General features: G+C 32.3%; 2 protein-coding genes across 3 annotated transcripts; both read right to left on the reverse strand.

The window, feature by feature from the left end:
• Positions 1-802: 802 nt before the first annotated feature.
• Positions 803-8,174, reverse strand: LOC114324335 (venom protein 302-like). The gene is made up of 2 exons (XM_028272139.2): positions 7,952-8,174; positions 803-1,021 (listed from the first exon to the last, which is right to left on the reverse strand). The coding sequence occupies exons 1-2, from the start codon at positions 8,133-8,135 to the stop codon at positions 939-941; spliced, it is 267 nt and encodes an 88-aa protein (XP_028127940.1). The 5' UTR covers positions 8,136-8,174; the 3' UTR covers positions 803-938.
• An 8,936-nt stretch (positions 8,175-17,110) lies between these two features.
• Positions 17,111-19,842, reverse strand: LOC114324366 (acaloleptin A-like). 2 transcript variants are annotated; one of them, XM_050643838.1, is made up of 3 exons: positions 19,633-19,842; positions 18,160-18,432; positions 17,111-17,970 (listed from the first exon to the last, which is right to left on the reverse strand). In XM_050643838.1, exons 2-3 carry the CDS (start codon positions 18,423-18,425, stop codon positions 17,202-17,204), a joined length of 1,035 nt encoding a protein of 344 aa, XP_050499795.1. In that variant the 5' UTR covers positions 18,426-18,432; positions 19,633-19,842; the 3' UTR covers positions 17,111-17,201. The 2 variants fall into 2 exon arrangements, with proteins under 2 accessions (XP_050499795.1, XP_050499792.1); XM_050643835.1 differs by having other exon boundaries at positions 17,111-18,432.
• Positions 19,843-24,732: the final 4,890 nt, after the last annotated feature.

A 24,732-nucleotide genomic window follows, 5' to 3' on the forward strand; every position in this document is an offset into this window, starting at 1 on the left:
CTTGGATTTAAAATATTGTTTACTGTATTTTATTTCAATTATTCTAATTGTTTAAAAGGTAGTAAACTTTGTATCTAGGGCTTTTCGTTTTCCCCTTTTTCAGTTTTTCGATCCGATGTCCATTTCGCGAAATATTCTTCACCCTATATATTTATATCAGGTGTCTCACGGTGGGTAGCCTATAAGACGTGTCTACTAATCTAAATGGATTTGAGATCTGAACATTCAACTCCAAAAGTTTTCTATAGTGAACCTTTTAATGCAAACATTTTTGAGCATGTGCTATTTCCGGTTAAGGGGATCGGAGCAAAATGCGAAATTTTGACATATGTCAAAATTTTCAAGGTGTTTTAAATGTATTCATTTTTTTCGAATTCTGAAAAAACCAATAAATATTTTTGAAACATTTAAACGCAGAATGAAAGACTACATTATTACCGAGGGCACAAAGTTCCTAAAAACTTCTATAATGTTTATTTTATAAGTTACAGGGGTGAAAATTTAGTGTGATTTTTAATTGCAAATATTTCATTCAAAAGAAACTTTTTATTTATTCTAAGGAATTTAGGCCCTCGGTAATAAAGTAGTCTTTCTTTCTGCGTTTAAATTTTTCAAAAATACTTATTAGTTTTCTCAGGATTCGAAAAAAATTAATACATTTAAAACAGATTTCACACACCCATCAAACACGTCAAAATTTTGCATTTTACTCCGTTCAGATAATACCAAGTTGCACCAAATCAGCTCATTTAAATACCTACGGAAGATTTTATTATGTTCTTATATCAAAAGGGAAACACGATTTCCTATGTGTGTCTTTATTTACACAAATTTGACATATCTGAGAGATATTTGGATAATATAAAATACAAAAGTTATATAAACATAACATCTGTGAATAATTTATGATTATGTCATTTGTTTTTGGAGTAAAGTCACTATTTTTGGCAAATACCATTCACACATCTTAGTCCATCCTCACATGTCGTCTCTATGTAGTCTCCGCAAATACCACCTTCATCTGCAAAAGATGGTACATTTTAGTGGAAGTCAATAATAAATATTACAAGAAAGAAAGGAGAGAAATAGATGATTCGATTTTTATTTAGCAACTACCATTTGGGAAATAAACTTCTGACTTCAACCGTTCAACTTAAATGAAATATCTCCATGATCATGGAGATCTTATGCTAAATATATTTATGTTCGTTACCTAATCTAAGTACTAACAATACTTCTTCTGACCATAAGCCCCAGTGCAAATAATGTACAATTAAAGAGAGGAGACGGTCCAAATAAATTGTAATAGATTATATTGTCACCAATATAAACATACTACTACAGCAAATAATAATTGACCATATTTACGCAGGCATCGTAGAAATTTTAGCAATATATAGGGCCACCAAAAAAATCATGACCAAGAAGCAACGTCGGAAAAAAAATCATTTTTTTAAGACGGCTGATTCTTTCATATATTGTTCCCTATGCTTTCTCGAACACCGTACCGGCCATCTGGCTACTGATACAGGTTGCGTTCATTACTGCGCAGCAAACTTGTACAGGTAAACATATCGAATTTAAAATTATTGTAAGACAAAAAATTTTTTTGTCATTACCTTTTAAACATTATTAGAAATATGAACTTTAATTGCCAGACATTTCTGTGGTTTAGAAAGTACTGACAAAAAAATTTTTCGTCCTAAAATAATTTTAATTCAATCTACAGGGTTATTGATAAGTGTGATAAAGCTCAGTAGATCCGCTATAGTAATAGATAACAATAAAAGTTATTAATAAAAATTGTGGCCAACTTTCAGCTTCACATTACGAAATTAGTTAGATTGTTACATGGTGTCCGATAACATAGAGGCAGACCAAACTTATGTTTAAAATGGAACACCCTATATTTTATTTTATATTCGAAATCCTCTTAACTTCCCTATCACAAAAATACAAAGGTTTGTTATGTTATATAGGGCTTTTACAAAGTTATAACCATTTTTTTATGAAAATCGTAACAAGTTCAGCTCCCTGTATAAATAAAAAAAGCACAACAGCGATGGTTTATTGGTGCCATATTTTTTTGTTGATTGTGAAAATTTTTAAGAATTGTTGATATTGCTAATTTTCCTTATATCGAATACAGGGTGAGTCAAAACGCAAGTACATTCTTTTCTCAGAAATTTTAAATGGAACACCCTGTATTTTATATTACTATCGAAAAATATCATTACCGTACTTTAACTTTTGTATAATATTCCCTATGCCTAAATTTGTCAGTTTTCGAGATATTTTCATTTTTCAGAGCAAGTTATTAATTAGGGCGTTCTATTTAAAATTACTGTGACAATAATGTACTTGCGTTTTGACTCACCCTGTATTCGATATAAAGAAAATTAGGAATATCAACCATTTTTATAAATTTTGACAATCAACAAAAGAATATGGCATCAATAAACCATTGCTGTTGTGCTTATTTTTATTTACACAGGGAGCTGAACTTATTACGATTTTCATAGAGCATTGGTTATAACTTTGTAAATACCCTATATAACATAAAAAACCTTTATATTTTTGTGATAAGGAAGTTAAGAAGATTTCGAATATAAAATAAAATATGGGGTGTTCCATTTAAAAAAACGAAAGGTTGGTCTGTCACTATGTTATCGAACACCCTGTAACATTCTAACTAATTTTCAGTGCCGGATTTACCACTACTAGGCCGACTAGGCCGCGGCCTAGGGCCGCAAGCAAAAGGGGGCCGCAGCGTTTTGTAAAAAAAACTTTTTTGTAAAAAAATGTTTACTAATTGAATTGAAATCAGTTAACAATTTTTCAAATAAGAGAATGGCTATTCGGTAAGACCCCATTTTAACAGTCCCCGTTTCAGCGGTTCTCGATTCCACCGACCCTTTTCAGCAGTCCCCGGTTCAGCGGTACCCATTTCAGCAGTCCCCGTTTCGGCGGTTCTCGATTCCACCGACCCGTTTCAGCGGCGTTTGGTTCTGCAGCATGCCGTTTGAGGGGCATCGTTCAGGAAAATGAGTAAAAAAAGGACCCTCTTGGGGACAGTAGTTTTAACAATGAAAATGAATTTTATAAAATAAACAATAAATTGTCCCAAAATCACCCTATATATAGCTTTGCAATTGCAATTATCTCGGTCAATTGTTTATATATTACAATATGCTTACCACCAAATTAAAGAACTTTTTAAGATCTACATTTATTTGAAACATGTTTCTCTAAAATGTACAATAAACGTTTTATAGTCAAAAAACTGCTTTTTTCATTCTTTACAATTGTTTAAAAGAAAAAAGCAAAATCAGCTGTACGTCTTCACGGAATTATCATCAGTTATCCCTCATTTACCGTTTAAAACTTTGAAAACCCTGTAGAACATTTTTACGTGAAATCGATGATTTTTTTCCCTATTAACTGGGGTATATACCAGATACTTAGATATTACCTGTATATTTTCAAACAAGAATAGGTTAAAATAATATCCTACAATAAAACTAATTATTTTTATCATTGTCATATTATTATTTTCTTATTGAGACCGCTCTATTGGGGATCGCGTTTATGGGGACCGCTGAATCGGGCACCGCTGAATCGGGGTACCGCTTAAACTGGGACCGCTGTATTGAGACCGCTCAGTCGGGGACCGCGCTTATGGGGACCGCTGAATAGGGGTGAAACCGGCTATTCTACTAAACACGTGGTACGATATTTTACAATGTTTTAACAAGAGTAGCAAAACATTGCAAAAACTGCTACAGACTTTAATGTGACTTGCAAAATACAAATCTCTAAAGGAGTACGCATTGAGTCGAAGAGACAACTTTGATTCCTATGAAAAAAGAGGAAAAGAGTTGTCTAAAAATGAAACCCATATTCTTGAAATCGGAGCACACTTGTTCGCTCCCAAGGTCAAAAAACCCTCGTAATGACAACTAGTTCGCTCCGAAAACCATAACCTAGTTCGCTCCCATGGTTAAGCGGATTAACTATTTATCTTTTAAGTTCTAGGAAAATTAACATCGGAAAAATTGGTACTGTGACTTACGTATTTTATATAGAAACAATATTTATAAAATATTGGTTGTTACATATTTATATAAATACATAATATGAGACAGTGCAATTAGATTATTTAGATTTAGCTCAATAAATGACCGTTTTGAAGTGTAATTTTACTGGTTAATACTGATTTGCTTGAAAATCTAAATTCAGGTTCTACTTACCCTCCACTTCAAAGTTGGACTCGTGCCGTTGGTTGCTTTTACTTGAGGGGTGAAAGTCACCCCTTCTTATGGGTGAGAAAACATACATTTGAAATAAGTCCAGAACTGGAAAAATTGACTAATTCTAAGGAATTTTTATTCTAGAGAGTTTTTTTAACCGAGTTAATAATTTTCGAGTTACTTGTGAGTAAAAATGTTTATTTTTCGACAAAAAACACGTTTTCGGGTGTTTTTTCTCAAATAACTGACAAAATAAGTATTTTGTTGAAAAAAGAATATGCTTAGCAAAAATACAGCTTGTTTAATTTCGCTGTGTATCAACTTCAATGGTCTTTCACACAAATCGTCCATTTCCTACCGCTTAACAACATTACTGAATGTTTGCCGGTTTAACGCTGTTTTTGATAAACTTTCATGGGTGTGGTTATCACTATATTCAACTATATATAAAGTTTTATCAACAAATATATAAAGTTTTACCAAATGCTTTGCAACTTCGTTCTACACACTGCCAACGTTATTAGCAAGCATTTTATGGAAGTTATACTTGCAATTGTCAATAAATAACATATACTTGCCCTTTTCGCTTAACATTTCACTTATTTCAGATTTCTCTATCATGAACTAAAGACATTCAAACCGTAGGTAACTAAAGTAGTAATGTTGAGATTTGCACCACCCCTGTATCTTATCATAAAATTTCAGGTGACTACTAATTACCAATCTTTTCAAAGGAGTATATCCTTTGCAATTTCTTATAGGAAAAAACCCAATCAAATATTTAACAAGGGAATATGAGCTCTAACATAATACTACTTTAGTGATACATATATGGTTATAATAATTTTAATATAATTTTAAGTAAGAAGTATTTTTATATTTAGGTAAATACAAAGTTTCAGAAATATTTATTAAACATTGTGTTAATAAAATGTATCAAAGTACCTGCTTGGTGAAGGAATCATTGTTTATATTCGCTGACCCTGGCTATTAATTATTATTCATTATGTACCCAGTGAAGGCATTTTTAAACTATATTTTCTAAGAAATATATGGCGGAGCGAATTTACCTATGCCCCTTTTCTATAGGGTATTAAAATCTGGCCGCCGGAGCGAACTAGTATACGCCCCTTGAAATAAAAAGACGCCCGAAAAGAAAAGCTCTCCTTGGCTAAGACAAAGAAGATGAATGACGAATCCACTGAACCCCACTTTACTGGCAAAGAAGACTTCAAGATTAATACATTCAATGTTGTAATTGACACGCTTTATTCAGAATTGAATGAAAGGTCCGAAGTTTATTTCAGTCTTAATGAAAAATTTGAATTTTTAAACAACTTATCGTCGATTTCCAATGAAGAAATCAGGGTAAAAGTTTCTATTTTGACTAAAAAGTATCGAATCGACATAGTTGGTGACTTTAGAGAAGATTGTTTACAGTTCAAAGACTTTGTTGAAGGTATATTTGATGAAGAAAGAGAATCTCATGACAACAAGATTACCAAGCCTCCGAGGAATACACTTTTGGAGTATCTGAAACTCATTCATGAAAAACAGTTAACAACATTATTTCCGAATATGGACACGGCTTTGCGCATTCTACTATGCATGATGACATCTAATGCATCTGGAGAAAAATCATTCAGCGTGTTGAAAAGAATTAAAAACTACTTGAGGAACTCGACTTCTGACGAAGATTCTAAATTGTCTAGTTTGGCTAGTTTTGTTTCAAATGCTGAGTTTTTCAAGCCTTAGACTTTAAAAATTTGATTAAAGATTTTGCAACCAAAAAACGAGAATAGTCTCTCATCAGGAGGCACATATGGTACTCTCTCTGATCCAACCAAAACAAACCTAGGCCAGGGTAATAAGACAAAAATATACCCTGTTCGTGACACTTCAGCAGCCAGGGTACTGAAGCATTTTTTCGACAAGTAATACCTACAGGAACAAATTGTAACTATTTCCTGCGTAGGATCTGGCGGCCATTTTTATTTATAAACAGTTAACTGTCAAAAAATGGCATTTTTCCCTTTTTTTTTAAATCAATGGAAAACAGTGAAACTTATGATTTTTAGTACAAATATCTTTGAGATTATGGAAAAATCTTTAAATGACATATTACAAAGTTTGATATGCTCATTTATTGTTAATATAATTGCGAAGAAAGGTCGGAATTGCAAAAAAAATTATTTTCGTAATAGCTATTGTAAAAATGAGTGTAAAGGTTTGAAATTTTTGTCAAATGAGGGTTCTTTGGTACTTAATATGTGATAAAAATTTCAAAGCGATTCGTTCAATTGTTTAAATTTTATTCGAATTGTTTATCTCAGAGAGCATTTTTTTTGCAATAAGTCAGAAAAAAATGACGTTAGAACCATTCCACAGATGTCAAATGGAAGAGCATAAGCTATATTTTTAACTTGATTTAAAAAAAGCGAATAAAAAATGCGTTTATTAGTAATAAATAATTATGCAAAAGTATCGTAAATCTTTCCTTATAAACTTTTTGGACAACTTTTTCCAAAAAAATTAACTTTTTTACCCTGTTTTATGTGCACAACTACCAAGTAATGTTATTTATATCATAATTAATAAAAAATTGTAATAAATATATATAATTTCTTATATAACAAAATAAAAAGTTTATAAGGAAATATTTACGATACTTTTGCATAATTATTTATTACTAATAAATGCATCTTTTATTCGCTTTTTTTAAAAGAAGTTGAAAATATAGATCATGCTCTTTCATTTGACACCTGTGGAATGGTTCTAACGTCATTTTTTTCTGACAAATCTTATTGCAAAAAAAAATGCTCTCTGGGATAAACAATTTGAATAAAATTTAAACAATTGCATGAATCGCTTTGAAATTTTTATCACATATTAAGCACTAAAGAACCCTTATATGACAACATTTTCAAAGCTGTACACTAATTTTTACAATAGATATTGCGGAATTAATTTTTTTTGCAATTCAGACCTTTTTTCGCAATTATATTAACAATAAATGAGTATATCAAACTTTGTAATACGTCATTTTAAAGCTTTTTCCATAATCTCAAAGATATGTGTACTAAAAAAACCATAAGTTTCACTGTTTTCCATTGATTTGAAAAAAAAGGGAAAATGCCATTTTTTAACAAATAATTGTGTATAAATAAAAATAACCGCCAGATCCTACGCAGGAAATAGTTACAATTTGCTCTTATAGGTATTACCTGTCGAAAAAACGCTTCAGTACCCTGGCTGCTCGAGTGTCATGGGAAAAACCTTATTACCCTGGACCTCTTTTTTCCTTGTCTAAGCCCTGGACTAACCGTGCAGTCACGGATTGCAACGAACGAAATGGCAGGGATGCCCTAGCGGCAACTGCTAGCAAAAGACTAAGTTTTCAATCTAATGGCATATAAAACAGCATAATGTTATTCTACATCCCACCAGACTGAAAACAATGAAACAATTAGTCTTTTTTTAATATTAATAATTAAGCTTAATCCAAGACGTTGATAGCAGACAGAAGTTATTTGTTTTAATTTGTTTAAGAAAAAACTGTACGTGATGGAATACATATATATGTATAACCTATTCTTTTTACATTACCAATATAAGTAGTATGTATACAAAAATGTATCAAACTTAATTGACTTTAAATTTACTTTTATTCTTATGTAAAAAAATTAGTTATTTACACTTACAGCTAATCAAGCAGCATATGTCACAGCACCCACATTTAACTTTTTTAAAACCCGCACCACAATTATTTATTTCTGAGCACTGGTCATTCTCGCAGTCGTAAGCCACACATCCTTGCTGTAAACAAGAACGACAAAGACCTACCACGGTTAACAGAACCAAAACGAAGATAAATTTTGAATACATCCTGATGGAAGATCACGTTTACCTACCGCAAATGATGAGTTTATCTACTCTACTTTAGAATTGACCGCAAAGGCAAAAAGGTAGTTATGGGTTCAGCTACCTGACAGGGTAGGGCTGTAAAAGTGGTGGTTCTAATGTATTTAAAATAATTTTTAAATATAATATTTTTTGGTTCCTATCAACAGTGAGGCGCTGGTGATAATTTTTGTTGAGGGGTGCTGATTGGAGAATACAAATAATATGGATACTTACTAAAAGTTTTCTTCTTAAAATCAAAGTCAATCCTTCTGTTTTTATCGCAGATGAATCTCTCCAACACCTTTTTGTTAAAGGCAGAAATTTCTCCAACTATAGTTTTTTTTTTTCGCTGGACATGGCATCATGGCAAGCGCCACCAGTCTTTCTTCCGACATTGTATTCCATAGAAAGGTCTTGACCAATATCAAACTAAAGAAACATCTTTCTGAATGTCAATGAGAAAGATGTTGCTCTCATCTCATTGTCAATTCCAATTTCAAGGCATATTTTTGAACCATTAGAAATGCATTGCAGCAATGCAGGCATTGCAGAAGATGACTTTTAAAGGTGATCACTATTAATGACTTCTAAAGGTTCATTTTTTATAATGTTAATAATTTTCTCCTTGAAACAACTTTGCACCAGATAATTAGTCCAGGAACCGAAGCTTTTCACCTCGCAATTTTTACAGAATGGATCGATCTGCTTGAAAATTTGAGAATAAGTAGTGGATAGTCCAAGGATCAAAATCTATATGATGCCGAAAGGCGCTTTTACCATGGGGGTGATTGCCACCCCATCTCGATGGTGGAAATTTTTTATTATATTTTAACCGCAAAAGTTAATAAAAATATTCATTTTAAGCAAAAAATGTTCTATCCATTTTTTTGAGAAAATTAATAGTTTTCGATTTATTCGCTATCGAAAGTGTTAGTTTTATATGGAAAAAATCATTGTTTTTCGGTAATACTAATTTACGATTCACTCAATTTTTGCCGTCAGAAAAAAATTGTTCAAACCAAGTTCTTGATAAATAAATAACCTACAATTTCATATTTAAAAATGTTTTTCCAATCTCTCATGCTACTCTTTCTATTCTGAAGAAAACGGCATTTTTTACCAAACTACAAAAATTCGTTATTCGCTTTTAACTCCAGTTTTTTTAAAACTAATCATTTTAAGCCAGTCAAACTTCTAGCATCTATTAATAATACATAAATAAAGAAGAATGAATAAGGCCAATGACTAAAAACATCGCTAAATAACATTATAATGCTTCCAATTGGATATCTCCTTTTTTTTCAAAAACATATATTGATTTTTAACCGTGACTTTTCCATTTTTTATCTTAGACATATTAATAAAAAAGAATTTTGTAGGTTTTTACAAGATCTATAAGCCAATTAATATTAAATCTTTTTAAAATCCTCAGTCGCAAATAAAGGTAACTTTGAAAAGGTTGGTAAAGGTGGTTTTTGCATATTATTACAAGTTTTAATTGTCAATAGCTCAGTCAATTTTTGCTGTAGAAAAAGTTTTTGTAAACCAGGTTCTTGGGAATTTAATAGGCTACAATTTCATATTTAAAAATTTTTTCGTATCTCTGATTCTAATCTTTCTGTTCTGAAGAAAAGGCCATTTTTTCCAAACTACAAAAATTCACTATTCGCATTTAACTCCGTTTTTTTTTAACTAATTATTCTATGCCGGTCAAGCTTCTAGAACCTATTAATAATACATAAATAAAGAAGACCAAATAATGTCAATCACCAAATTTAAATTATGGTGGTGATTAGGAGGTTGCTTCTGATCACTTTTTCACTGAAAAAAATAGGGTTTGACATTCTTTTCATTATAAGTCTCTTAATTTTTGAGCTAGAGACTTTTTTATTTCTAGAGATATATACTTTTAAATACATAGTTTTCCCATCTTTTGACTTTGAAACTACAATATTTAGCATTAGACGAAAAAGAGCCAACGTATTATAAAGTGTAGGTCGATTACTATTGGTCGTTAGAAAATTTAAAGAAACGGGTTTGTTTATTTTATTAAAAGGTTCATTTTTGTTAAGTAAAGTTGTTTTGATAAAACGAAAACTTTTGGAGTTATTGGCAAAAAACTTATTAAAAACATTCATTATTTCGATATAAAACTAACACATTCGATAGCGAATAAATCGAAAACTATTATATAAATTTTATCAAAAAAATGTATAGAACGTTTTTTGCTTAGCATGAATGTTTTTACCAACTTTTGCGGTCAAAATATAAAAAAAAATTTCCACCCCCGAGATGGGGTGGCAACCACCCCCATGGTAAAAGCGCCTCTCGGCATGATATAGATTTTAATCCTTGGACTATCCTCTAAATGTATCATTTTTAAAAGCAAAACGATTAGGTCTGGATCCCGCGTATGAAAAAAAAGTTGATTAATAGCAAGCTGAAAATTTGTTAATAGCTTAAGGGTGTCTAGTCGGACAAACTTTGATATATGAGAACACTGGAACAGGGGAAGTTTTAATTGTGGTACAGGTTAAAAATTTGGAACGGTCAGACCACGAAAACGTCACATGTATTTTAGCCGACGGAACTTCCAATTGATTTGTTACCCTTTCATTAAACTGTCATGCAAAAATCAGACTGCTATTTATCACCTGTCATAATTCCTGTCATTTGACATATTCTACGTGTTCCACTCATTATAGTTCCCATTTGGTGATAAATAGCAGCCTGATTTTTGCAGGAGCGTTTAATGAAAGGGTAACAAATCAATTGGAAATTCTGTCGGACAAAATACATGTGACGTTTTCGTGGTCTGACCGTTCCAAATTTTTAACCTGTTCCACAATTAAAACTTTCCCTGTTCCAGTGTTCCTATATATCAAAGTTTGTCCGACTAGACACCCTTAAGCTATTAACAAATTTGCAGCTTGCTATTAATCAACTTTTTTTTCATACGCGGGATCCAGACCTAGATGCTTGATTTGAAATATAATATTTCTCTCGCAGTCCTTGCAAATTTTCCACTACAGAGAGTAGGCTATTTCTGAGAATAAAACCACTATTTCTTCAAAATTAAAAAGAAATCAAATCAGTATTAGAATGTAGGATCATTAAACCAATTGATGACATCGGCGGCTTGAAGTGTGGTCTCCGTGTCATATATTTTAGAATTTCGAAGGAGACATACACTTTTACAATAGAACTATTTGCCGTAATTAACAAAGACTCTCATAGTATCCGATTGACTTAGTGGTCTGACAAAAATTTCTCAGATTTAATTATCTGATCTAATATGGTAGATCAAATAAAGTTTATGTCCTATTAAAACTACTTGGCAGTTAAGTTCCATCGCGGTACCGTCTCACGTTAAAATATATGAAAATGAAAAATCAGATGGTCTAGCTAAAGCCGCAATAATCAGTATGGAGACAGCAGTGGAATATCTAACGCTGCAATTAGATTTAAACTGAACGAAGTGTGGCAAATCAAATGAAATACTAGAACCACAAAATAAAGATTGCCTATATAGATGTACTGATAAATATAAAATATTCTGTCCTTTCGTGGAACTTCTAGCCTTCAAACCAACAGCATCAAGTCCTCATATCACGCCAAAGATTAGAATATACTAGAGTACCCCTGCCGCTAAAATGAGACGTACAAATATGCCTTGTTTGTGGTAGTAAAGTGGCAGTAAAACACATTCTTATTAAGTTCCCAAGATGACAGTATGCATTTCCACCTTCCAAACACATTCAAAGGTTGAAAGACAAAAAATATGTAACTATTTTGTGAAATAAATTCCCAGCATCGCCCGACGGCATGAATATGCCTCAGGTTCACAGTTTACTTTAATCGTTATCGAAACTCATTTCATCTTACCTTGTTAGAGGTCGTTAAATGCACACGTTGGTAGAATATTTAAATATATTTACTAACGTGTCGGTGTTGGTTCTCTTTGATAGCAGGTAAGCCTAGAAACACGTGTCATGGGATGGCAAGAGACTCGAATTGAATCAAATCGAAACTGTCTATTTTTATTTAAATATGTAACTAACGTAACAGCATTTTTGAAATATTTCAAAGTTATGAGTTGTGAAAATTTTAGTATAATGCCTGGCATTGATTAAACCTATTTTGTTTATATTTAGTTAGTATTGTGTATGGTACATTCCATGTCAAATCACTCAGGCAAAAATTTTTGGATTTCTGATTTGTCTGAAAATTGGTATATAGCTTCTGCGGGACGTAAAAATAAGATATTTAAGGTCAAAACATCTTCTTCTTCTTTTTTTCTCAAAATGCTATTTTATGCGATTTTACAGTGATTTGGTGTTTATTTAAACAAATTTGCATTTTCTATTGTAAAGTATCAATGAAAAACATAATATTTTAATAGAAGGGACTCAAAAATGTCATTATATCTCATTATAGCATTATAACAAGTTATTTTGATTCAAAACAAGTTTTTGGTCAAATTTTATAGTGTAGAAAACTTTAAAATACCGTTTTTTACATTTTCCTCCATTGCCAAAATACATCATCATCGATTTGGCTGAAAATTACACAGATCTCCAAAATATAGGACTTTAAGTGATTAGAAGAATTTGAATTATATTACAATACAAAAAAAGTTACATGCAGTAATATCAGACTCAAAAGTATATTAGTCAAATCGGGATAGCATATGGCCTTGCATGCCGAGCTGCCCAAAATTTTATTTTTTTAATCTTTAGTGGAATCAATAGTAGTATAAATTTAAAATCACGAATGAATTCCTCCGTTACGTTAGCTGCCATCTTGATTTTAAAGGAGTACCTGATTTGCTGAATATATACTTATAACAATATATACTTTTAACTTTTCGACAAAAATGTTAGGAACTGAAATTGTTCCAAATAAATCGTATTTACAATTATTACAATTTCTTTTTAACAGTTTTTGTCGTGAGGTCGATATTTTCGAGTTAATTGTACTTACAGTAGACGCCTATATTTTTGACTATTATATAGCATGTAACTTTTTTTATATTGTAATATAATTCAAATCCTTCTCACCACTTAAAGTCCTATGTTTTGGCTATCTGTGGGCAAGTTTTTAGTCAAATCGATTATGATGTATTTTGGGAATAGAGAAAAATGTAAAAACGGTATTTTAACGTTTTCTACACTATAAAATCTGATTAAAAACTTGTTTTGAATCAAAGTAACTTGTTATAATGCCATATAATGACATTTTTGAGTCCCTTTTATTAAAATATTATGTTCTCCATTGATACTTTGCGATAGAAAATGCAAATTTGTTTAAATAAACACCAAATCACTGTAAAATCGCATAAAATAACATTTTGAGAAAAAAAGAAGAAGGAGATTTTTTGACTTTAAGTATCTTATTTTTACGTCCCGCAGAAGCTATATACCAATTTTCAGACAAATCGGATATCCAAATTTTTTTTTGCTGCAAAATTGAGTGATTTGAAATGGATTCAACCATATATTATGTACAAGAATAAAAAACCGCTAAACGCCGCAAAAATGAGTGACGCATACAAGATTCCAGCTACAAAAGATCTGATATGAATATTACGTGGCGCGAAAATGTATTTTCATTTTGATGCAAAACAAAATTCTAGTTTTATTTTAAAAGATTTTTTCATAATATTTGCCCAATTTGAAGTAAAACGCGCCACAAAAGTGTAACTTTGATACAGTTTGAATTTTGAAACCCTTTTGTGGCGCGTTTACTTTAAATTTAACAAATATTATGAAAAAATCTTTTAAAATAAAACTAGAATTTTGTTTTGCATCAAAATGAAAATACATTTTCGCGCCACGTAATATTCATATCAGATCTTTTGTAGCTGGAATATTGTATGCGCCACTCATTTTTACGGCGTTTAGCGGTTTTTTATTCTTGTATCAGGAGTTTTTCAAAGTTATTTATAAATTAAATGTATAAAGTTGAATGCAATGTTTCTCGATTACACCTTAAGCTTTATAAATGGTCGCCTTTGTCGCATTATCTCCCAAATGATCTAGTGTCCATCGAATGTACACTAGATTTTTTTCTATTTGAAATAGATTGAAAAAATATTGGGATGGCCGGTAAATGAACTCGGATTGCCCGTTGCCAGATCAAATTAGCGTCGTAACCACTACAACTACATAAACCATTTAGGGAATAATCGGTAAGTGGATTATACTTTTGTAGCTTAATAACTTCTAAACGGCTTAACCGATTTTGTTCACTAAACATGAGTTTGAAACGTATTGATAAGTAGTATCTTATGCATCTAATGTCAAGTATGATAACTGAAGCTATTACAGGAATTATTGAGCTTGAAAAACCGTTTTTCCCATAAGAAATAGATTTGATCATACTTATGAAGCCCATAACTTAAAAATTCGAATTTTCCCGGATATGAGGTATACACCGTTAGATTCGTCTAGAGTCCTTCTACAAACGCTCAATTATTGGCGTAATTCGTAGGTTGAAATTTTGAGTAATTGTCGAAAAAACAAAATTTTCAAAGTTTAGTTTTTCAGTTTTTGGCTATACTGAGCCGTGTGTATGTCTGATACTGACAGCTTAGACACCATTTGAAAGCTTAACTCAACGCTATTGATTTTATTTACTGTTCTCTTGTCTCTTATTGAACCGAAGATATATACCGCCAAAAAATATGCCGTTTTGTACCTACCATGTCCTATAGCTGGCTTATGGGTAGTCAAAACTAGGGATGGGAAAAACCTACCGGTTTTAACCTAAAACCGGTTTTTTTATTCCGGAATAACCGGCTTTACCAGTTATTTTTTGTCCCGGCTATAACCGGTTTTTTCTTTTTAAAGTAAAAACCGATTATTAGGTTTTTACGGTAATTAGGATTAGGTTAGGTATTATTTTGGATCGCAATCATAATTATTATTCTCAAGTAATTATTCCAAACAAAACCATAATTAAAATTTTATTTTATAAATACAGAAGCAAACTGAAAGTGCAAACTCACATCAGCCAGAAACAATTAAGTGTTATTATAAGTGTTATTATAATATTTTGTTGAAAAGGTAGGTATTTGTAATCATAATATTTAATGTATGGGTGTATCAAAACGATACACCCACACAGGAAGTATTAAATGAGTTAAAGTGTACCTATTCTACAAATATACAAACGTGTTAAAAGAAATACATAATACATTTTTTTGATGGTAGTAAAAATAAAAGATAAATTGCATTATCCAATTTATTGCATTTAAGTAAAATATTTATCTTGATATTATTTTTTGTAAATCCCATTTGAAAGAGTTTTTGAAATTTTTTATAATTTGAATTGGTTGGGTTAAATTGTATATTATTGCAATATGTATATATTAACCTTACGCTATATTATATTTAATAATAATCAATAAATATATAATAATAATAACAAAATAATAAATAAATATAATAATTAATAGAATAAAATGGTTTTATTAAAAATTGTGTTTTATTTACATTGATATTGATGTTCTTTCGATAATACTAATTTTGATCATGTTGATATCGAGTCGAGTGGAGTATCGCAAACTAAAGTGCATTGTAAATGTAACATTGTAACCGATTGGATTAAAAAAACCGAAAACCGGTTTTTGGAAAAACCGGTTTTTTGGCCGGTTATAACCGCCAGGTTAAACCGTAAGCAAAAAAACCAGTATAACCGAAAACCGGTGTTTTGTCAAAAACCGCCATCCCTAGACAAAACTCACAAACTGCACCGGTTCTGAATCTCACGCCCTCTTCAAACACAGAAAAAAATTCAGATCGGTTTAACTGTTCCACACACATACATACATACCTACATACATATCCACAAACATTTTCCCTTTTTTAAATAAAAATTGACTCATATTTCTGAGCTCGGTAACTTTTGAACGGTATAACCGATTTTCAAAACTAGACATGCGTTGGAAAGGTAATGATCACTTCTATTAGAAGCCGCAAAGGTCGGAGTTAAATTTTAGAAAATTTTTGGGAGTTTTGGGGACGAGAACGAAAAACAGACCCTAAATAGGAAGGGCCGTAAAATCCACACCCTTGGACCAAAATGGATAGTTGACATACGAATGGGTGAGTCTTTTCCTGACTTTAAGATGGGAGTTGGCCCAATTTTCAATTCAGTCAGATATAGAAAATCGAAAATTTCGTGTATATATAGTGTCGCGTGTAGCGGGTGTAGTTGTACGCCACTGGCGAGAACTGCCGTTCTCTGGTAATATTTTATATTTGCAGTTTATTATTGTATCTTTTCTTGGTCATAAACTTAAGTAGTTGAAGGAAAATTTAAAAAAAGAAATGTATAAGAAATAATATCTAAACCATATTTTTAAATACTTATATAAAACAACAGAAAACCTTATTGGAATTATGACGCATTAACAATCATTACCAGTATTATGCATATTCATAAATTATTGAGAAAATAGATCACTTCACCCAATAAAAATGAACATGCATCACCTTAGTACATCCCTGCTACCGGGGACCTACCATGCCTACTGGTTCTTCTTGACTTGTTGCGTATTATCGATTCCTAGTATAATGACCACTTTTGTATTGATGGCTGTGATGGACAAAACAAAACAAAACAAGATAAATATTTATAGGAAAAAGATAAAATCTATTGTCGTAGTTAAGTTAACCAAGAAAATATATTATCTTCTAAATGTATTTTTAAAACTGTCTTTGAAAATAATACTGGTTTATCATCAAAAATACTTGAAATGTTACAAAAATTGCATATTCTTTTAGCAAAAAATTATCACATGAGTTGTTTGGAGTATAAAACTGTCCATATTAGTTAATTGAATTGGATAATATAATTTTATCTATGCAAATTAACAATATTATCTACTTTGTTATTATTGCTACCAATTATTTAATTACTTGACAAATTAAGGAAAAACTAAAACTAGGAACTCTATTTAATTTTTTATTAACAATAAATTAAATAAATAGTACAAAATACGAGAATATTTGTATTTCCTAATATTCCTATTGCTATAGGATTCTAGAATCTCCAAGTACCACCTACATGCCATGTTGGTTTAGCTCTATCGGGTCCGCTAACTACTTTGCTCCATCCTGCTTCAAAATCGTGGTCATTTCCATGATTTTTCACTTGAACGCCAGCATTAGTGTTACCATCATCATCACGGTTAGCTCCTGGATTCACTTCCCAATCTGGTTTAGGTGATCTCTTGAATCTCCAGGTACCACCTACATGCCATGTTGGTTTAGCTCTGTTGGGTCCATGGACAACTTTGTTCCATCCAGCCTGGAAGTCATGATCTTTGTCCTTATTTCTTATTTCTACTCCAGCATTAGTGTTACCATTTCCATCACCGTTAGCTCCTGGATTCACTTCCCAATCTGGTTTTGGCGATCTCTTGAATCTCCATGTACCACCTACATGCCATGTTGGTTTAGCTCTATCGGGTCCACTAACTACTTTGCTCCATCCTGCTTCAAAATCGTGGTCATTTCCATGATTTTTCACTTGGACGCCTGCATTGGTATTACCATCATCGTCACGGTTAGCTCCTGGATTCACTTCCCAATCTGGTTTAGGTGATCTCTTGAATCTCCAGGTACCACCTACATGCCACGTTGGTTTAGCTCTGTTGGGTCCATGGACAACTTTGTTCCATCCAGCCTGGAAGTCATGATCTTTGTCCTTATTTCTTATTTCTACTCCAGCATTAGTGTTACCATTTCCATCACCGTTAGCTCCTGGATTCACTTCCCAATCTGGTTTTGGCGATCTCTTGAATCTCCAGGTACCACCTACATGCCACGTTGGTTTAGCTCTGTTGGGTCCATGGACAACTTTGTTCCATCCAGCCTGGAAGTCATGATCTTTGTCCTTATTTCTTATTTCTACTCCAGCATTAGTGTTACCATTTCCATCACCGTTAGCTCCTGGATTCACTTCCCAATCTGGTCTCGGCGATCTCTTAAATCTCCAGGTACCACCTACATGCCATGTTGGTTTAGCTCTATCGGGTCCACTAACTACTTTGCTCCATCCTGCTTCAAAATCGTGGTCATTTCCATAATTTTTCACTTGGACGCCAGCATTGGTATTACCATCATCATCACGGTTAGCTCCTGGATTCACTTCCCAATCTGGTTTGGGCGATCTTTTAAATCTTTGTTCATTATCATCTTGGGCGCCTGTTAAGATTATTAATGCGAATATTAGAATAAAAGTTGATCCATGTTTGAACTTCATCGTTAATCTGAAATAAAAATAATTTTACTGTACTTAAATATTGTGGATGTACTTAAAACAGAAATAGCAAAATGAGCATACATCAATTGTATGCAGACACCAGAAGCAACAGTCCACACAAAAAAGTAAAACTGGGCTATGTAGATAGGTATATGAAGGAAGAAACAAAAAAGGCAATAAAAAATTGGAGTGTTACACCTCAATAATTCTTGCCGTATGCATTCATCAAAATATCTCTAAAATCTTACCCAAAAGAATTTTTCAAATGGCAAATAATCTGGTTATTGAGCTGTTTGCTTAAGATATCATTCAACTGTATTTACCAAAAGCTGACACTTGATACTGGCAATACGCATACACAAATGATATTCAGAAAAGTAGCTAAGATACTCTAACTGTAGCCACACAACAATATCTTGGTTAATAAAGAAATAGATGCTTGTTCCGTAGACTTTAAAAAGGTTTTCCATAGAATACGCCACGATCCACTCAAGGCATTCATTTCTTCAGAGTAATAACATTTATAATAATGATTTGCAAGTTAAATACCAAAACTTTGAAGTGCTCAGATACATACATCGAAATTGCCAGTCCATATTCATAAAAATGAAGAAAATGTTTATTAACCATGGAGGCAAAAATATAGTATGTTACAAAATATAAACAAGAAAAATCGATAACCGAATGAAGTCAATCCGTAGATGAATGTCCTGGATGAAAAACTTAAGTGAGTGGATTGGAAGCATCAACGGAGCAGCTGTGCAAATTATAATAGCGTTGATGATACCCAATATCCGATAAAACAGAGGAACATAAGAAAGAAAGAGGGTAGAATAGGCTGATACCTGAAAGGCCTATGTGGAGTACAAGACTTTAGAAATCGAGAAAGAGTAAAAAGAAAACAGTAGCAGAGTCATAAGAATCAGTTAAAACTTGCTAAGACAAATAATACTGGAAGGAATCATATTGTGAGGACAAAGTATTTCTGGAAGTGCTTCTAGAAATATGACATGGAAATTATCAGATTAACAGAATTTTAATAAACATAAGAAAAAAAAGAGGAAGATAAAGAACAAGAAATAAAAGAAAAAATAAGTATTAAAAGTGTAAATAGAAGAATAAAACACGAAGAAGAGTAAACAAAAAATTAGCTGACAGAATATTTTCTAATTTTAATAAGAAAATTATAAATAACAAGAATACATACCTTTTCTATTTTCCAACGGAGTACTTTCTTGTCCAATGCAGATTTCGAACTGTTGATCCCATATCATAGTATTCATTTTATATCCCAAAAATATTGAGAGAGTACCAAGATGTTAGTACTTTACCATTTACCCATAGAAACATGTAAACACGGGACTTTACTTTATTATTAAACAATAATTTTTAATCACTTATGTTTAGTAGCGTGATATATTTTTGTATCCAATCATACATTCATTTATCAGCATTATTACGTAACCGAATAGTATTTTGGGATTTGTTAATTTTAAATTGCAGAGAGATTGTGAGGTCATGAAAAAGTCAGGAAATGGTAATTTTGCAAATAATTACAATTGCAATTAATTATCATAATTTTTGCTGCGATACATGCACCTAATTTTCTTCTTCTTCTAATACCTTGTCCAATTTCTGACAGTGGAGATTATAATAACTGTAATAATTTGTTTGCTTTGTTTGTTTGTTTATAAAATGTTTTGTTTAGTCTGGATCTCTTCTTCTCTCGAATTTATCAGGGACTATGGGCCGTTGAAGAAGATTATTCTTCCCGTCGGTTGTTTGAAATATTCCAGCTTTCGAACCTTAAGTGTTTTAGTTATTTCAGTTTTCTATTTCAAAATATCAAATAAGGAAATGGTTCAACACTTCAAAACATAATAATAGTCTCCCGTTTTATACCGCTCACGTGGCTTTGGGAGTATAGCAGGGTAGTCTGCTATATCTAGGGCCTACGGTATACAAGGAAGGTAACAGGGCCAGTTCTACGCTTCAACCGCCTATTATTACCCCTGGTTTTACCCAAGGTACTCATTTTATTCAGGCTGAGTCGACCTGGGGCCTATAAACATTTTAAAAATGTCTAGTTGTTCTTACCGGCGGTAGGATTTGAACTCCGGACCACCGGCACGCTAGCCTAGCACACTACCATTCGGCTACGCCAGCCCCCTTCAAAACATAACGGAAGGAAAATCAGTTGGACCAGATGATATTCCTGGGGAGGTTTGGAATGCATTAGGAGAGACAGGAGCAAGTTGGCTAACAGGTTTATTTAATAGAAATTATGGAAGTTAGACAAATGCCAGATGAATGGAGAAGCAGTATATTAGTACCTGTTTACAAAAACAAAGGAGATATACAACAATGCACAGGCTACATGGCCATAAAAATACTTAGTCACATCATGAAAATGTGGGAGACAGTAATTGATAGAGAGATAAGTGAAGAAACCGAAATATCTGATAATCAATTTGGCTTTATGCAGGGAAAATCTAAAACAGATGCAATTTTAAGGGTTGAAAAATACAAGTATAATTAAACAAGCGCTCATATGATACTCATGGATTTTGAGAAAGCATATTATGATAGAATTCCTCGAGATATTCTGTGGTGGGCACTCAATAAGAAAGGAGTCCCCGGTAAATATGTAAAGATTGTGAGAGATAATAATATATGTATGAGGGAGTAACAACTAGTGTCAGGACAGGTGTGGGAGATACTGATTTTCATGCGAAAGTATGATTGCAACCAAGGCTCGGTGGTTAGTCCTTATTTATTAACAGTAGTTTTGGATTAGATAACAGCGATACTACAGGGTAACATTACGGGTTAATGTATGCTGATGATGTGGTGGTGGTGAGAAATATTAAAGGCGACTTAGAACAAAAACTGGATAGTGGGGATAATCTCTTGAGGAAAAAGGTTTAAAACTTAGTAGGACTGTAGGACAAAGACAAAGAACGCCTAGCGGAACGTCTAGTGAGACGTCGGTCAGTAGGAAGACCAAGGAAGAGGTGGATAGACTAAGTGAGAACCGATGCTAAAGAGATATTGAGGGTGGACAACTAGAGGAGAGCAGCCAGAAACAGAGATACTTGGAGGCGGATGCTCGGGGAGGACAGGGCCCAACTTGCGATGTAGCGCCATAGAAGAGAGAGATAGGACAAAGCCAGAGTATTTGGAATGTTCATTTAAAGATGGAATTACTGCAAATAAAATGATATCTTTGGATAGTGAAATGATTGTGAAAAGTGAGCGTTTTAAGTACCCAAGGTGAGTATTACAGAGTCATGGGAAAATAGATGGAGATGGATGCAGGAGAATTAGGGTTGGATGGATGAAATAGAAGTAAGCAAGTGGAGTGTTGTGTGACAGAAAAATTCCAATGAATCCGAAGAAAACATTCTATAAAAAAAGCCATAAAACCAGCTATGGTGTACGGACTTGAGTGTTGGGCAGTTAAAAAGAAAGAGAAACAACGAATGCATGCGAGAGAAATGTCAATGCTTAGGTAGATGAGTGAAGTAACAAAAAAGGCTAAAAATAGGAATGAGTAGGTAGAAGCATAGGTAAGATGGTTTGGTCATGTTTACCGTCAAGACGTTATTCACTCAATTCGAAGCATTGCTGAACTGCTGGCTACTGGAAGAAGTAGGAGAGAAATGCTAAATAAGACCTGGGAGGAGACCCTTAGGCAGCACATGTAGGTAAAGGGGATTGATGCTGATATGGCCCAAGGTAGAAACTTATGGAGAAATGCAATTAGGCAAGCCGACCCTGTATAGGGAAAGACAAATTTTGATCACTTCAATTTTCTATTTAGATATTCTTCGGTAGCACCAGATTTTAAAGGCTTCCAATATTTTCATTAGTATATCCAAGAGACTCTTCAAATCCGCCTCTGGGTCTGATCATTATTAGTTGTATCTCTGTTTTGCTGATAACTATAAATTTTGCTTCTAGAAGTACCTAATCTATACCTAGATAATATACAGGGTGGGGCATTAGTGTGACAAAGTCCAATTACTCGTTTGTCGTAAGAGATACGAAAAAAAGATATTTAGGTAAAAGTTGGGGCACACATAGTAACATAATTTAAAAATATTTTCAAATATACAGAGGCGTCCGTGTTGACAGGGTGACACAAACTATGTTTTTTTAAATGGAACATCCTGTATATTTTTACATTTTTGGATTCTCCTCAATGTTTCCTTTCTTAAAATGTATGGTTTCGTAATATTATACGAGGTACTTTAAAAGTTAATTACGTTTTTTTTTGTTAATTTCGTAGCAATATCTACACCCTGTAGAATTGTAGTGATTTGACACCAAAACTTATATTTATATTCAAACGATTTTTAATATAGTCTACTACTGTTAATCATTAACATTATAGCGAAATGTTTAATTTTAGTATACAGGGTGGGTCGAAACTCGGAATGAGTATTTTCTTAGTTTTCTGAAAAGGAACACTCTGTATTTTAGTATTGCAATGAAATTATATTTTATGATACTTTTTTATTTCTTAAGCATTCCGTATACCTAAGTGCTTTAATTTGTAAGTTATTCGTGATTCTTTAAGCCAAACATTAATTGCAACAAAAATTACGTGAAATTTTATTAGGTGGCCGTGAAAATATCCAATCAAAAATAATTTTTCAAAAAAAAATACATAATAATCTAGCCTGATCCTTAATTTATTAATGTTGGATGAGATATCCAAATACGTTCGTAGTTAAGGTTGTTGGTGCTTAAAATATTAATCAAACATACAAAATTTTCCCTAGTTGGCTATGACAGAAAATTTGCTTAAACATTTGACATTATACTTAGTTCCAGTTGATTTGTTATTATTACTAATATTCATTTTTCTAATGAGGAACTGATTAAAATGGCTTTGTGCTAGGAAAGTATAACAAAAATGAGCTACTTGCAATAAAAATTTATCATCAGCAATTCGCTGATGGACCACAACCAAAAAGAGAATCTTTTGAAAGTATACTAAAACGGTTTCAACAGACTAGATACTTAGATTGTAAGAACGGTTGTACTAATAAGCAGATCCTCAGTGACATTAAGGATTACTTTTAACGTTTCCTGTTTTCTCCACTTACAATAGTTTTTGTTCGATCAGGGTTATCATAATCTAAGTGTTCAGTCCGTTGAAACCGTTCTAGTATATTTTTAAACGTTTCTTTTCTTAATTGTCGTCTATCAGAGAATTTCTGATGAAAAATTCTTATTGCTAGTAGCACATTTTTGTTATACTCCACTAGCACAAAAATCTTATTAATTAGTTCCTCATTAGAAAAATTCATATTAGTAATGGTAACAAAGCAACGGGAACTATAAAAATCGTATAATATCAAATTTTAAAGGAAATTTAGTGGCATAGCCGACTAGGTAGAATATTTTATGTTTTTATTAATATTTTGCGCACCAACAATGTTAACTACGAATTTATTTGGATATCTCATCCAATATTAAAAAATTTAGGATCAGTCCAAATTATGATGTATTTTTTTTCGAAAATTGAATATTTTCACGGCCACCTAATAAAATTTCACGTAATTTTTGTTGCAATTAATGTTTGGCTTAAAGAATCACGAATAACTTACAAATTAAAACACTTAGGTATAGGGAATGCTAAGAAATAAAAAAGTACCATAAAATATCATTTCATTGCAATACTAGAATACAGGGTGTTCCATTTAAGAAAACTATGAAAATACTCATTCCGAGTTTCGACCAACCCTGTATACTAAAATTTAGCATTTCGCTATACTGTTAATGTTTAACAATAGTAGACTATATTAAAAATCGTTTGAACGTAAAACAAGAATTTTATATCAAATCACTACAATTTTACAGGGTGTAAATTAAGAATTAAGAATTAACAAAAAAACGTAATTATCTTTTAAACTACCTCGAATAATATTACAAAACCGTATATTTTAAAAATGGAAACATTGAGGAGAATTCAAAAATGTAAAATTATACAGGGTGTTCCATTTAAAAAACATAAGTTTGTGTCACCCTGTCAATAAGCACGCCCCTGTATATTTGAAAATATTTTTAAATTATGGTCCTAACAGAGCTCCAACTTTTAACTAAATAACTTTTTTTCGTATCTCTTACGACAAACGAGTATTTGGACTTTGTCATACTAATGCCCCACCCTGTATATTATTAGTATATATTTTAGTACCTATTAATTTTTGAATAACCTTTTAGGATTTATTTTTTTCGGTATCATAACTGTTTACAATAATTACTGAGTTTGTTGCCTGTTTCGCGTATTTTATTT

This window comes from Diabrotica virgifera, chromosome 1 (assembly GCF_917563875.1).
Source record: "Diabrotica virgifera virgifera chromosome 1, PGI_DIABVI_V3a".
Lineage (NCBI taxonomy): Eukaryota > Metazoa > Arthropoda > Insecta > Coleoptera > Chrysomelidae > Diabrotica > Diabrotica virgifera.

Coding starts and splice junctions, on each gene's coding strand:
- LOC114324335 (XM_028272139.2), bottom strand. CDS start 8,135: ATGTATTCAAAATTTATCTTCGTTTTGGTTCTGTTAACCGTGGTAGGT. Junction 1,022..7,951: donor CATATGCTGCTTGATTAGCT/GTAAGTGTAAAT, acceptor CATCTTTTGCAG/ATGAAGGTGGTATTTGCGGA.
- LOC114324366 (XM_050643835.1), bottom strand. CDS start 18,425: ATGAAGTTCAAACATGGATCAACTTTTATTCTAATATTCGCATTAATA.